General features: G+C 42.7%; 2 protein-coding genes across 2 annotated transcripts; both read left to right on the plus strand.

Moving 5' to 3' along the window:
- The first annotated feature begins 1,310 nt into the window (after window positions 1-1,310).
- LOC118208979 (transmembrane 4 L6 family member 5) lies at window positions 1,311-6,137 on the plus strand. Its single transcript, XM_035384000.1, has 6 exons — window positions 1,311-1,499; window positions 1,618-1,806; window positions 3,949-4,017; window positions 4,110-4,264; window positions 4,409-4,601; window positions 4,792-6,137. Exons 2-6 carry the CDS (start codon window positions 1,630-1,632, stop codon window positions 4,804-4,806), a joined length of 609 nt encoding a protein of 202 aa, XP_035239891.1. The 5' UTR covers window positions 1,311-1,499; window positions 1,618-1,629; the 3' UTR covers window positions 4,807-6,137.
- A 5,169-nt stretch (window positions 6,138-11,306) lies between these two features.
- On the plus strand, window positions 11,307-15,511 carry LOC118209286 (P2Y purinoceptor 14-like). The gene is made up of 2 exons (XM_035384504.1): window positions 11,307-11,623; window positions 12,440-15,511. Exon 2 carries the CDS (start codon window positions 12,445-12,447, stop codon window positions 13,456-13,458), a length of 1,014 nt encoding a protein of 337 aa, XP_035240395.1. The 5' UTR covers window positions 11,307-11,623; window positions 12,440-12,444; the 3' UTR covers window positions 13,459-15,511.
- The last annotated feature ends 995 nt before the right edge of the window (window positions 15,512-16,506 follow it).

Here is a 16,506-nt window from a genome sequence, read left to right on the forward strand (position 1 = left end):
TCACCAGCAATCACCACTTCTCTCTTAACTATTGCAAAACGACCTTGTTCTTTTTCTGGGAACATAATACAAAACCAAGCATGAGGCAGGGTGGCGAGAGAAGAGCACATGACCAGATGAGATGACGCGCCATTGGAGCATCAGTGTGACGACAACCTCGAGCTGAGAGCACAAGGCGTCACGTCTCTGACCGGTCCTGTGTCCACCACCACACTTCCAACCGCAATGAAACGAGGGCTAAATATGAAACACAATTTAAAAATGGGACTAGATTTTAACCCAACAATTTTCAGCCGTTCATAGCAGTTCAGGTTAGACACATAAAGGTATTAAGATAATACAAGAAGCTTCCAGAAAAGGATTTGGAACTGTCAGCAGGAGCATAGAGCCAAAAGAACAAAAACAGTGTTGCAGTCCAAATACTTACGGACTGCACTGTAACTGCAATTGAGTGCATTATCACCATGTTCACAAAATGAATCCCCAGAAGTGCAGTGCTGTTGATGTGTTTCTGCTACCTGTGGGCTGACTGATGTGCCTGTGTGTGATGTGGCCCCCGGGCATTGGGTGCTCTAGCCCACTGTAGGTGCGACCCCAGTCACTTCGCCTGGCTGTTCCTTCTGTCTCCGTGTCTTCTGCCCCTGTGTCCACTGCGCTGATTCACCCCGCCCACACAGAGGCTCCAATCTCATTCTTCCTCTATCCAGACCCAAAATAGACCTCTGATATTCCATTCTGGGCTAGTGCAAACCTCACATGCATCGTTCTCCACACCGGAGGGAAATAAAACTTTTTTCATTTTTGGGATGCTGACAGGAAAGGTGGGTACTTGGTTAACCTGATGGGGCAGGTGGGTATAAGGGCATCAGGATTGGACAGGTATGTACTATTACATTTACATTATTATGGTGACATAACTGTTATTACAGTTTGACTTCCCATGAGAATACAATAAAAATGTAATAATATTGATAATAATACTGAATTGGCTGATTGATTAATTGATTGATAAGGAAAATCAATCCTATTTCTGAAAATGGGGACACTGGTGGGAAACGAAGGCTAAATGAAGCAAGTTTGGGAAGCCCTGGCAGAATAAAATATGTAAATGTCAGCTAAGTTCTGGTTTGACTTAGTATGCACTCTCATGAGCATGTTGTGATTCAATTCTGAAATGAGACCAATAATGGTTTTTTTCCCTCCATATAAAGGCATATGTGTGATTGGAAAGAAGGGGGTGGAGTCTGGCACTGGTGGAGAGTTATTGATGCAAGCACGTATGTGCACAGTATTTAACCAGAGGCAAGTAAAGTTCCTCAATCAGTTGTGTGCGCGTCCGGATACAGCTATTGCCCTCTCTGTCTTTCTCACACGCACACACATTCTGTCACAGTAACTGACTCGGTGGGAATCTGATCCGTGTGTGCACTGGCTCTCCTGCTCACTGTTGACTTTTGACTTATTGCGAAGACCCAAGAGCTCTGTGCTGTCTCATTCAGGTAGGTCTTACTAATTCTATGTCACAGCCTTATTAATTGTATATTTTTGGACAGTACTGTGAGAAGTTTTGCAGATGGTAAGAGGTATAACGTATGTCATGCTTCCTTCTCAATACAGTCCATTACTGGGATGTGCGTAGCTCGCTGCTCCCATTGTGTAGGCGTGTCCCTGGTTCCCTTGGCGATACTCTCCATGGCGGCGAATGCCCTGTTGCTGTTCCCAAACCTGGAGACTCGTTTCCTGTTGGAAGGTCATGTGACCCGAGAGGCTACATGGGGCACAGGCCTCTGGGCATCTGGTTTTCTGGTAGGTCCCCTCTGTGTGTGTGCGTGTGCGAGTGTGCGTGTGTGTGTGCATGCGTGCGTGTGTGTGTGCGTGCGTGCGTGCGTCTTAAAACAGAGGTAGTCAACCCTCTTTTCGTAGGTGTATGTGTTTTTGTTCATTAATTTGTTCAGTCTTAAGTTGTGCCTGTGTTCAATGCTACTTCCTGTTCTCTGCTTACCAAGACATCATAATAATTGGCATGATTTATTGTAACAACTTCAGCTACATTACTTGGAATGGTATAAGCTAAACTGAAAATGCATTTCGTATGAATATTGACTGCGGTTACAACAATTCTGGTTAGGTTTCAATAGAGGAACTATATAATATTGATCATGACAAGTGTTAGAGGGGAAATTTGAGATCAACAATGAAAGCTGAAGGCTGGGACAATAGAAAAGCCAGGTCTATACAGGACAAGCTCAGTTTTGGTTTTGTTCAGCTTAGTTTGAAAAATCAGATCTGAAGTTCATTACACCGCTGACTTGCCATATTGAAAAACAGAACAAAGAAAGAGATGTTGGGATGTGCCTGTACACTGTACTGTGCATGTACAGTACGTGTGTTTGTGTGGGAGTGTACAGTGAGCTCCATAATGTGTGGGATGAAGACATATTTTTCTTGATTTGTCTCTGTAGTCCACAATTTTATATGTGGGGAAAGTGCAGATTTTCATCTTTTATTTAATAGTATTTTTATATACTTTGCTTTCACCATATAAATTACAGCACTTCTTATACACACCCCGCATTTCAGGCCACCATAATTGCTAATGTTATGTAAATGACAGTAGTCATGTTTAGTACATCACCGGGTGCTGAGTATATTCTGTGTTCTGCCAGGCCGGCACTGCAGCCATCTTCAGCTCCTTCTTGTTTTCTGGGGGTAGGTGCCTAAAGTTTTCTCTTCAGCATGAGAGACGCATGTTCAATTGGATTCAGTTTGGGTGAATCACTTGGCCAGTCAATAATTCTCTAGTTTCTTGCCTTTGAAAAACGCCTTTGTTGCTTTGTGTTAGTATGTTTGGGATCATTGTCTTACTGTAGAATGAAGCATCATCCAATGAGTTTGGAGGCATTTGGTTGAACTTGAGCAGATTCAATTAATTTCATTTTGTTGCTTCTACGAGCAGTTGCATCAGCATCAGTGAAAAAACCATAAGTATTTATCGCAGCCATACATGTCCAAACCATAACCCCCCAGCACTCTGTTTCACAGATGAAGGAGGGTGCTAGTATAGATCATAGGCAGTTCGTTTTGACCTCCACACTTTGCCCTGCCATTACTCTGATACAAGTGAACCTTGGTCTCATTTGTTCACAAGAACCTTTTCCAGATATCTGCAGGCCCTTTTAGGCACTTCTTGGCAAACTTTAACCTTGCCATCCTGTTTTTGTGGCTAACTACTGTAGTTGTTTACATCATGCAGTGTAACCTCTAGTTCTGTTTGTGAAGTCTTCTATGGACAGTAGTCACTGACACATCCATGCCTGCCTGCTAAAGAATGTTTCTGATCTGTCAGAAAGGTGTTTGGGGGTTCTTCTTCATTATGGTGAGAATTCTTCAGTCATCAACTGTAGAGGTGTTCCTTGGCCAACCAGGCCCTTACCAGTGTTCTGTTTATTATTAAGGGTGTTCCAAACAGTCAATTTTTGTAAGCTTAAAATTTGGCATATGTCTCTGACTGTTTTTTTTTATTTCTCAGCCTCAAAGTGGCTTCGTTAACTTTCATTGGCACAACTGGTCCTGATATTGACCTGATTCTAGGCCAATAATCAAAAGCGTAGAATCAAGACTAGATATATCTACACTAAGGAAGCAATGGAACACATCCAACAAATCAGAAACACCTGTAAATTTATCCCAAACATTATGGTGCTGTGAAATGGGGACTATGTATGAGATATGCTGTAATTGCTACATAGTCGAACTAAAATGTATAGAAATACCCTTCAGTAAAAGCCGAGAATCTGCACTTTAACCACATGTGAATTGTTTGATTACAAATTTAAAGTTGTGGATCAGGACAAAATGTCTTTGCCCCAGACATTATGGAGTTCGCTGTATGTGTGTGGATACGTGTGTGGATGGGCCTGTGCAGATGTTTATGTGCGTGTTCTCCAGGTGCTCATGGTGTCCCGAGGGTTCGTGTCCGGTAGCTCAAAGACAGGCTGCTGTGCGTTCAAGGCAGAGGTGAGAATCCGCCTGATTTCCGCTATTCCATCTCCTGCATTTCAATTAGATTCCTGTCTGCTTGAGCGACAGTGTCTGCGCTCTCTCCTCAGATGCTGTGCCAGGTGGGCTACTCGTTTGTGGCATTAGTAGCTGCTGGGATCTGCTTCCTAGTGAGCAGCACAGGACTGTCGGTGGGGCCCCTCTGTCTGCACAACAGTACACAGGGACTCAACTGGGAGGTGCCCCTGGAAAAGCAGTTTATCAGGTGAACAATCATTGTGTGTGTGTGTGTCTTTCTGTCTGTTTGTCTGTGTGTGTGTGTGTGTGTGTGTATCTGGCTGTCTGTCTGTGCGTGCGTGCGTGTGTGTGTGTGTAGAAAGACTGATCTGACAGGTCTCTGTTCTTGCAGGGACAGACACTACCTGTTTGAGAGGGAACGGTGGGCGTTGGCCTGTGTGGAGCCGCAGGGGGTGGTCCTGTGGAACGTGGTGCTCTTTTCCCTTCTCATGGCAACCAGCGGGATCCAAGTGCTGCTTTGTGCTGCCCACACTTTAAATGCACTGTTGGGCATTCTCTGTGGACCCGGGTTCCGCAATAACAAGGTACGACGAATATCTGTATATTTTCGTTTGTGTGCCCGCGCTCGCGCGAGTGTATATGTGTGTGTGCGTGCATGAAAAGTGAATTTAATAAATCGGTGAACATCTGAACTGTGTGTGGTTTTAAGGTTAAAAAGCTGGTAAAAGCAGTGTAGACGTCTCAAAGTGGCTGTGTGCTCCTCATGTGTTTAAGGTTGGCCCAGCATGAAGACTTCAAAAGAACAGGATGTGAACATCCTCAAGCAACAAGTGATCCTGAATTCTGTCACGATGGTGATCAAGATGTCATATTTGTGTCATATAGATGTCATTATTTTCTAGTCAAAAGCAGGCAGTGTGTTTGTATTCAAAACAGAACTCTTTCTAATGCTAATTGTAATTACTGTTGAGCAGAGAAAATGACTTCTATTTAAGCTAGAGAAAACTCTCCTCCCTTTCATTACCATCATCACATTTTCTGATGGTAATGACAATTATACCATAAAATAAAGCATAGAGTGATTTATTTTTATGGATCTCGGAGCACTTTTCAATGCGGGTGCGGGGTATCCCCTCATGCGCAAGAGGCATGGAGGCCATTTTGAACCAGATCACACACAATCCTTTGAAGTGCAAATATAGAGAGTTTATTTAGACTTGGATGTTAGATGGCCAGTTCGATAAAGGCAGAATGTTACACTTGGCCCGTGCTTACCCTGAGTTTGAGTAGAACAGAGAATCACGACCCCTCGTGGCCTACCTTCACTGCTTTTTGTTAAATACACCCCTTTAAATAGTTAGCGCTGAGATATTTGTGGAAGCCCAAACAGGCATGCCCTGCGATGAAAAAAAAACAATGAAAGTGGCAGATCTCCCTTTTCAAAGATTGCTCTGCCCTGAAGACCACAGGAAAGTAGAAGAAGATCGGTGGATACATTCACAAGAGCAAAAGACCAGAGATGAGAAACAAGGACAAGCTACATGAAGTGGACTGCAGGGAGAGCCCTCGTGGAAACGGGCAAAAAAGTCAGCAAAGAGGAACAGTGCCTGGCACTGGTGATGTGTTTTTAAATGCGGGAGCATGGTGAGCCAGTATACCTCTGAGTCCAACAGCATAACCGAGGGACTGTAGAGCACAGGCAGACTTGCTCCCAGATACTGCCTGGACTCGGGGCCATTTTCTTCTGGAGTTTTCCTTTCTTTTCACTTTTTGTCGCATTTAGAAACCTGGTGAAATCCAGTAGAAACATGATATCACCCTACATTTTTATTTGGTATAACTAGAAAACAAAAGGCCAGAGATTATTTAAACTGGAATTGTATTTTTAAAGCAGGGGGGTATTTAAACAGGCACGAGAATAATGCACTAGTTAGCGAAATTCACAGTGGTAGTAGCCAAATATGCTCAACTGTCTTAACTGTGATGTTCTATATTTTCTGTTGTATATGTTCTATAACTTCAACCTTGTTATTATGCTACCTCTCATGGAATTCCACCTGCATTCGCTGTAATTTATTCTGCTATTACTGGATATAAAAATAAATTGCTATTTATTTTTATTTTTTAGATGTTTTCGATTAATGGAAGAGTGTGAAACACTACTACAGTTTGTGGTATTTGGCTGTAAGCCAAAATGCCATATTTCACCACCTTTTGAATTTGAATGTATTTTTGTCATGAACAGTATTGGCAGTGGCAGATTTATCAATGTTGGGGCCTTCAAAACTCTTCCTGTCAGTGTGCTGACAAAGTAGATTTCTTTAAAAGTTACAGTACATAAAATTAAATATAGAGAAAATTCTGCAATATTGCCCAAATGCATAATTTGTAGGCTCATTCAAAAACCAGTCAACCATGGAATTCTTTTCCCTCAATGGTGACCGCTGAAGTTCAAGTGGATGAAAAGCGGCACGGAGTTGCCGTGTTTTCTGTTGGACCTGTCAGAAACGTCACCTCTAGCTCTCCAGCTCACTACTTAGGTAGCTAGATAGATGACTGAAGTTGGGTACTCAGGGTGAGTGGGCGGGGTTGAAGTTGGAGGAGGAGACTTCTTTGATTGTAAACACAGGGCCGCAGTGTCACACGCCAGTGTGGGACCCCTGGGAGAGAAATGTGGCAGTTCCAGGACAGTACTGTTGGCTGCTGCATGGAGAGGGACAGAGCACACCCACACAGATCAGCAGGTGTCAATTGGCGTGATGAGAAGGCATCAAAAATACCTTCACATCACCTCAGCACATCGTATTCTGACTGACTCGAGTCGTAAAAATCGGTGCATGTGACTGATTTTAGACATGGTTTGCAGGCTTCTGATTAACGTTTTCCTCTAGGCTACAGGGGTAATGAGTTCAAAATAATGTTAACAGGATGTGGTTGGGTTTATAGAGGGGCGGGGTAATGTGGGCTACTGTCCCTGGATTTAAAAAAACAAACAAAAAAAAAACAGTTTATAGTTACTGAGACTTTGTGTTCATATAATGCAAAAGGAGACACTGTACCTTATGGATGCTTTTCTCTATTGGATTTCTCAAAGCTATTTAAGTAACTGCTTTGAGTGGGAGTGTTTCCTTTTATTGCTGTGATCTATACTGTGGATCTTCCTGAGTGGCGAGGTTGCTGGAGGCACACGTTTACACCTGAGGGCCTTGGGGACAGAGATCAGAATAACACTCCAGATTGAACAAATCTTACACTTCCCCCAGACAAAGGGATACAGCACAGACAAGAGGACACACTGAAGGGTGTGTCAGGAACATCAAAGACATGAGATAAGACAGAGGAACTAGAGACACAGAAATGTACAGAGCTTGGGCTTATAATGGCAGCACATATGCCGTATACCCACAAGCACCTTAGTGTCATGCACACACTGTCTATTTTCACACTCATGTTCTTCACATACACACACACTTTGAGTCATACATGCATACATTGTGCTGATCAAGCACCAACTATGCTGCAGAAGTATAATGCGTGTTGAGTGTTGGGTTATAGTTTTGGTGTCTTATACTTATCAGATTCAAATATACTTCTACATACTGCTCTAAAACCCATTTCCTGTCTTTGGTCAGTGTTACATGCTGACTTGTTATATAAAGGAAGTTTTTCTGGTAAATAAGAAACTCAAATGAAGAAAACTATATGCTTTATCTCTTGATGGTTCTTGACAATTTGTCGGTTTACTGTAATCTCCTTTTAATGACTTATTGTGCCACACTCTGCCTCTCGTATGTCAGTATCTTGATGATTGAAAGAAAATGGATATCTGCACACTGGATTACAGCTCCCAATACTTTATTGACTAAAAAAGCAAAGCAACATTTCAACCCAACAGGGTCTTCATCAGGCAAATGACTCACATGAAAGGTAAAAAAGGTACATATAGGCAGTAAGCCAATGACATCACATCAACATCACTGTCAGCCAATTAAGTAGGCCATAGCACATTGGCCATTCTATAATATAGTAAAAAAAATAAAAAAAAGTAGTGCAAATACACAAACATTTAATAATACCACAATAAAAAAGTATATAGAGATACGTAATAGAAAAAGTACCAAGCAGCGTACCAACAAACAACAAGTAAAACATTTTTTACAAATAAGAATAATAGTTTAAAAAAACCTCATGGTATAATAAGCAGAAGACCAATTACAAGATGTTTTTAGCCATTAGCATACTAGAGCACTGGAAAAGAGGTCAAGAAAGAAAATCACAAAAAAGGTTTTATGTCAAATTCCTCATTTAGACCATTGGGGGACATGGTATTGAGGAAATAGATCCAGAAGGTTTCACGTTTGAGAAGCCTTTTTTCAAGATCACCTCCCCTATGAGGCTTCTCCACTTTTTCCACACCAACATATCTCAAAGCACTGACATTATGACTGGCTTGTTGGGGCGACATAGCTCAGGAGGTAAGAGCCGTTGTCTGGCAGTCGGAGAGTTGCCGGTTCGATCCCCCGCCCTGGGGCGTGTCGAAGTGTCCCTGAGCAAGACACCTAACCCCTAATTGCTCCCAATGAGCTGATTGGTACCTTGCATGGCAGCCTTTCACCGTTGGTGTGTGTGAGTGTGTGTGTGAATGGGTGAATGAGAGGCATCAATTGTAAAGCGCTTTGGATAAAAGCGCTACGTAAATGCAGTCCATACCTCAGTCCATAAAACAGCCACAGGGTTACGTTCATCCCCAGTTCTGATATTTCTCCTATGTTCGCTAATCCTGGTTCGTAATGCTCGCGGTGTTTTTCCCACAAAAGCGAAGCCACAAGGACAACGGATAAGATATACAACATGCGTGGTGCTACATGTAATGGCACCACGAATGGATTATGTCCCGGCGGGTGTGTGGATGGCTGAATCTCTTACATTTGTGTGTGTATGCATTGGGTGCAGCTTCCACGCCTGTAATTACCGGTAACGGGGAAGGTCGGTGCACAATGAGGGCGCATATCCGATTTGACTAAACAATCTCGTAGATCGGTGGGACATTTAAAAACAAGTTTAGGTGCTTCTGTAAAAACTCTCTTTAGTTTGGGGTCTGACTCGACAATATGCCAATGTTTCTGGATGACATTTTTAAACTGTGAACCAAGTGGAGAATACAGTGTATTATACCATGAAACTTTAATGCATTTCTTTAAAAAGTATATTTTAAATGCTTTCTTTCATTCACCCTACTTAACTATTATGTAGTCATTATTATGAATGTTTTCGTATACGTTCTGTTTGAATAGATGGATGTAAAGCAACATGAAGTGTTACCCTGTTGGGAGTACACAGTGTAGGTATGTCCTTGTGCTACTGCCGTGTGGCCCTCTCCTGCACTTAGGGTTCCCGACTGTCTACTGTGATGCACACTTTAGTCGTCTGGTGTTTAACTAAGTTTTTGTCTGATTCTTTTCATTATGCGTGCATGTTATAAACTGGGTATTACACAGCTGTGATGTAATTTCCTTTGTGAATTACTCACATGATTAACATTGGTGAAGTATTGTGTCCATTTGCCCATGTGCTGGTGACACATACTCACCTGTGCTAATGCACTCCTGCTGAAAATGGTGCTGTTTTCACTGAGCTTGAGGATCATTTTTTCACTTTTTACACAATTAAAGAGCTAAATCCTTTTCCTCACTCTGTCCAGCTCTCTCATGTGTCCTTCCCGCTCTTCTGCACTTCACGTAGCTCACTTGACACATCACTTTACAAGAAAGAGGCCTCATTCTACTCAGGCCACTACACTGGTGTCTTTTCCAAACTGTTTTCCATGGCGTAGTCAGTGCCTTGGCCAACAAAGCTTTTTGACATATATGTCCCAGTACGCTCAAAGTTCAATTGCTGCTGTCATTTTGTTTAATTTTACCTAACTTTCTAGTTATTTGTAGTTCTAGTCATTTCAGTACTAAGATGGAATGACTGAGCTTGTTAGCTAGTACCCATGGATAACAATGAGAGCTTTGATTGAAGTTGCTGGTTTGCAAACAACAGGACCTTTCAATTGAGCCAGATGTTATTGGTTTGCAGAATACCTTTCTTCTTCTTACAATCCTATGTAAACTGTATTTTATATCACTTAAGTAGAACCTTCACTCTGGTACATTTAAAAATTCCCTAACCCTTGATTGAACTTGGGAACAATAGCCACTTTTTACGTTTCAATTTGAACGGTTTATGCAGACTTTCTGTAGTTCATGTCAATGACTGAAGTATGCTCCTGTTTTTAATTCCTGCTGTTAATTCCTTTTACCACAATATCACATCCCTGTAGGTTATTTTTATTTTAACTATTGACCGTCTTTGCAAATTTGTGTTATATGTCCGGTCCACCTTGCAAAATAAATTTGAAACCTAATGGGGCATTCCTGGAAAATCAATAAAAATGAATAAACAAAAACTGTGAAACAGCCACATAAGACTAAGAATGTGTAGACTAGGGTAAATTTTGAGACCCTTTCCTGCTTGGACCCACACATCATTGTCCATCTCCTCAGGGTGCAGTCACAGTGATAACAGGGCACATACACAGCAGGGTTTCCGTCTGTCCCATATTTCAGTCAAAAATGGTGTTTCAGTTATGGGACGTGCTTTTGTTGTGTAATTGTGAAATGAGAAACACAGCAACTTGACAATTAACCATTTCACCAGCATCTCCTTGGCCACGATATACAATCTGGTCATGTCAGTGTCAGGCCCTGGGTTGAGTTCTGTCCCACATGAACAAGGGAATGTGGGCAACCTTAGTGGATGGGCCTCTCACTAAGCGTGGGGGTGGATTGGACTGAAAAGCCCTGATTATTGTGAACTGTGCTTACTTTGGCACCAACAGTGAATGCATGCAGACGCAGAGCCCAGTAAGAGCTTTTTCTGAAGCTCTTCTAACACCAAAGTGGTTGATAAATTGCCATTTCACGGTAGCCTCCTTGTGGAGATTGCATGTGTGTTCAGATTGAGGATGTGCAGTCTGTGGTTTTGTCTTCCTGAGAGTCAGCTGTGTTTCTCGGGTCCCATGTTCACCTCAGGAGACCAACGTCAGACGGAGAATTCTGTGAAACCGAAACAGTGAACTGGACACCGCAGAGCATATGCTAAAGCAGTCTGATATGAAATCAACCACTTCTTCCTTTCTGAACCCCTACTAATTTCCTCTAATTCTTTAACTTCAAAGTCACAGCTGGGTGGGGGAGGGGGAGGGGGTGGGGTTATGTAGAAGTGTTTGGGTCTGAAAACTAAATGTTACTGAAAAAGGGGGCAATATGGAGAAGTGAGAGGATTCAGAGAGAGAGAGAAAGAGAGAGAGAGAGAGAGAGAGAGAGAGAGAGATGTGCATGTGTGTGTATGCGTCACATACATAAAAGAGAGGTTGAGAAATAGATGTGTGACTAACCCGGATGACTAACTAAATGGATGATGTAGCTTTGCAGCCTGATTAACTTGAGACTGACGCTGGCTAATGAAACTGATCAACTCAACAACCTAATCACCTCAACCATCGTTTATCACTGGCTTCTTCAGGAAGCACCATCCAGTTTGAAGACTCATCCAGTGAAAGGTCAGTCTTACCTGCGACTTGGACTATTACATACCCATCCAAGACCTGTGATGACAGATGTGTCAGAACCTGCAAACATTAAGTATTGCTTTTGCTACATTACAAATAGGATGCGTGGTTTCATACCTATTAGTCATGGTTTATGACTGAGGCATTATGTACCTGTGAATTATTTATGAGGATAAGAAAGATTTCTGTGAATTCTTTACTTACTCAAAATATTCTGTATGGCTGAAACTGGCTTTTGCTCGTAGTAATGAATTAGCACATCTTATATTATAGACTCTGTTTGCAGCAGAGTTTTATACGCAATAAATTGTATATAATAAAGTTAAAGCTACACTTCACTATATCTGTGTAATAAAGCGTAAAAAACTGGGTCACAGCTGTTGATAGATGACAGTAAGCAAAATTTATCACCCCCAATTTCTCTATGCCTGCATGCTTCTCCAGGGTTGTGTCTAGACTGGTATAGGCTTGACTATTAAGGTGCGTTTTTTAGCTACACTAGACTAAATATTAAAATTGTGTCCACTTCCTTTATGTGCTTTGGAAGGTTATTCTTCAGAATACAAGTTCAGTAGGATAGTGTTTTAACAACTGTTAGGTTCTTAGAGATTCTGTGGCCTGCCACAAAAAGCCAGATGAAATAACAAACTTTCAAATATTGTGGAGTTAAGTGTTTGATAGCAATAGGTTTTTTTTGCAAGAAAAGTAAGGCAAGAAATGCCTGTCAATACAAACAGTGATTTCTCAGCTTTCGGCATAAGAAAATATCAAACAATTAAACAATGTGGCCTCTCTTGCCTTTTGCAGGTTTAATGAACATGGACTCCCCTAACATCACAGCTCCCCTCGTGAACAGGACGGATTTCAGCAGCGTGTTCACCCACAGGGTTCTGCCCGTCCTGTATAGCCTCATCTGTGCGGCAGGCCTGGTTCTGAACCTGCTGGCTGCCTGGATCTTCTTGCGGGTGCCCTGCTGCTCGGGGCTGGTGGTGTATCTGAAGAACATGGTGGTGGCCGACCTGCTGATGCTGGTGTCCTACCCGTGGCGCGTGGCCACCTTGCTGGAGCTGGGCAGCTGGCGCCTCCATGTGGTGGTGTGCCGCTACACCGCCGTGCTCTTCTACTCCAGCATGTACGTGAGCATCATGTTCCTGGGCCTGATTAGCCTGGAGCGCTACGTGAAGATCGTGCAGCCGTCCGGCCCCCGCTCCTCCGCCCTCCTGCAGAAAGTGGCCGTCGCCCGGGTGCTGTCCGCGCTCACCTGGGGCCTGGGAATGTTGACGCTGCTGCCCAACTCTCTGCTGACCAGCCTGCCTGCGGACGAGGAGAGCTCCAAGGACTGCATGCGCCTCAAGACCCCGCTGGGCATCCAGTGGCACAGCGCGTCCATCTACCTGTGCGTGGGCATCTTCTGGGCCACCTTCCTGCTGCTGGGCTTCTGCTACACCTCCATCGCGCGCCGGGTGTACCAGTCCCACCGGCGGGTGAGGAGGAACAGCTGCAAGGCGCACAGGAAGTCCAACCGCAGCATCTTCAGCATCCTGCTGGTCTTCTTCATCTGCTTTGTGCCGTACCACGTCTGCCGAGTCCCCTACACGATCAGCCAGACCTCGCACGTGGTCTTCAGCGAGCGCAGCCGCTTCCTGCTCTACCAGGTGAAGGAAGGGACTCTCTTCCTGTCCGCGCTCAACGTCTGCCTGGACCCCGTCATCTACTTCCTCACGTGCAGGACTTTCCGCGAGTCGCTGCTCAGGAAGTTCTCCCACAGTGTGGCTGACGCTAGGAGATCATCAGTGACCGATGGCCACAGTGTCAGCAACATGTGAGACAAACCGAAGACAAGAGGGAAGAAATGGAAAGAGGAGGCGAACGAGCGCACAGAATTAAAGAGATGAAAGAATGTCAAATGCAGAAACGTACAGAAAAGGCAGAGAGGGGAAAGAGGCCAGAAAAGACAGACACTGTCTCTTTGTTGAGGTTCATTTATTTGCTTTACACGGGCCTGTATTGCTTATTGAGTCAAGCCACTGCACGGCATATTTAGTAGTTATTTCAGCAATAGAGCGTGTTCAACAACATTTTTGTAATGAGAATATTAGCTATTTTTATATATACTGTACTGTACCTTTTACATTTTTATATTTAATTTAAGAAAGAGAACAACCATTCTGTCCACATGTATTTTTTCTCTTCACTAATATGGGAAAAGCGGAGAGTTGCAGGTAGAAATGGGATGACTGTTCGAGTCCAGGCTGCATCACCGCTGGCTATGGTCGGAGGTCTGCAACCTCACCAGGGAATGATGGGGGTAAGCCAGGGAATGATGGGGGTAAGCCAGCTAGTCCCATTGATCTCATCACTCTCTAGCAGCCTCTCCTAGTCAGGCCAGGCACCTGCAGATGCACAAACCGACTTGAGCAGTATGTATTTGGTGGTGCGTCTGCAGTGTGGAAAGAAGCTGGCAGGAAGGGTCGGTGGGAGATCGAAAAGTTCAGCAGAGTTTGGGTTGGAAAAAAAGGGGGAGAGAGATCTTATAAAAGATCTTTAAAAAAGAGAAAGGGGATCACAGTACAGTAATACTCCCTTTTCACTGGTGCATTTGAGTAGTGCTGGACTCGCTCTCAAGCTTTTGCACTTGTTCAAATATGATCCGAACTGGTGCGACCTGATCCAGAAATTACCCGATACACACTGCACCACAATTTCACCGGCATAATTTTTCTAAATAAATTAGAGCTATTTATTATAAAGATTAGTTCCAATATTAATAGTGGTTACATATTATTACATTATTTATATTTTTTATTGTACATGTTACTTGTCTAAACTGGTATAGTGAGAAGCACACACTGCTATTTGGGTGCATTTTTAAATTGGACATTATTCATGTGATGTTTCTGTGTATTGAAGGCACCCCTGCCAGACTGTTCACATTTATATGCAATCACGATGGTTGATTGCACAACGCATTTTGGGCCTTCATGGTTGCCTCTTGTAGCACTGTCATGTGGTTGTGTGTGAAGAGTGTACAACAGGTACTTGATTCTCTCAAAGGCACAAAGAGGACGCAGATCTCAGACACTTCAGGACATGTCTCAATGTCACAAATGCAGAAGAGCAGTCACTGTGCCTGGTACAAGTACAGAATGTGTACTTGCGTGAAACTGGAAAAAGAGAGCTACCATGCACACACAGGTTTATTCAGACCATGAGGTTACCGGTGTACGTTGTGTGTTCATCACTGAAAAACACACTGTGCTACACTGTGCTACCAGCACACATTACAGGCATTTACATTACATTACATTACAGCACACCAAAGATGTGGATGTCACAGGGATCAGTGATGCAGACAGAGATTTGAATCTGTCCCTTGAAAGTGTCACTTGCTGCATTACAGCTTGTGGTTTGTGTAGTTTGAGAAAAACTGAAATGAGGACCCTCCCACACCTCTGAGGCCAGGTATCTACAGGGGAAGAGGGGAAGGAAGGAGGACACAGGAAACAGGACTCCAGAGGAGAGCCGAGTCCATGGATGAGCAGGCACAAGATTGCACAGTGACTCTCCACATCTTCAGACATAACAGGAAGAGCCGGGAGAAAACAGTCTCTCCTTTCATCCCCACCGTACTGATGAACATACAGCTGTACACAGGTGCACAAATCACACGCACGTGTCCATGTGCACGCATTCAGACCCAGTTCTGTTGCAGGGTTCAGTACAGCGGAATTAAATGACTGTTATACACTTTGTATATGTTATACGCTTACATATGATTCATAATCAAACCAACAAAACTGTCCACTTTTTTCGCACGCCATTGAAAAGTTGTGAAATGAATGACACATAATACATGCTTTGTTCTCGTTTTTTACTTCATTATGTCCTTTTCAAAATGACAATTCTTATTCAATTTCCATTCTCTTATCTCAGTGGGGAATTTGGTATGAAAATAGGACAACACAAAAAATGCTGCAAAGACATACACTAGAAATTCTAATACAGTTTTTGTTGATTGGGCATACACCAGAACAGGACATACAGAGACAACTACCAAAAACTGAAGCTATTGTGTCAGAATTGTTTCATAAGACTTTGGTGACTCAAACTGAAATTCCAGTTCAAACTTTTTCAACACACTGATCAAACATCTCATCCACTCAAAACACATTGTTAAAAATGTCAAAATGTAGTGAATCAAAGTTTTACAAAAATGTGTTCTGGAATTGGGGTGACAAGAACCAGAATGTATTTAATGTTTTAGGGAAAAAAATAGTTTTAGAGCAATAATAATATAAATGAGTTATTATACAAATATGTTCTGTGAGTCTACAGTCTATAGCAGGCCTTTGCTTTGAGTCATATTTTGTTATGATTGGCTTGGCTCATTTTGAAACATGAAAAGTTGTGAAAAACTATATTCAAATAGCATAATTCTACTCTGCCCATTTTGGGCTCAAAATGAAAGTGAAAACAACTGTGTCAAACGATTTTGATCTTCTTTCATACGCAAAGTTTTTTAAATGCCACAGTATGAAACTTGTAGTTTTGATAATTTTTTTGATAATTATACTTCAATAATTTAAAGTATTTTTTATGTAAAATGGATTTTGAAAAATATAATTTTTTAATAAGGAGAGCCGAGCAGCATCCACTTCCTGCTGTGCAGCACAATATAGTCTCAGAAACAGACTTTCCTAAATCTTTCCTAGATGAGCCACCACAAGCCAGCCTTGTTTGGGTAACAGCAAAGCTATTTCCATTAATGAACACTAGGGGTCCGCATAAACCACCTAGTTTCAGGATAAGACATTTTCTCATAAATGTCTAACTCATATAGGAATTTAGCTTTACAGCTGTGGTTAGGTGAAGAA

The sequence above is a fragment of the Anguilla anguilla genome, chromosome 12 (assembly GCF_013347855.1).
Source record: "Anguilla anguilla isolate fAngAng1 chromosome 12, fAngAng1.pri, whole genome shotgun sequence".
Taxonomy (NCBI): Eukaryota; Metazoa; Chordata; class Actinopteri; order Anguilliformes; family Anguillidae; genus Anguilla; species Anguilla anguilla.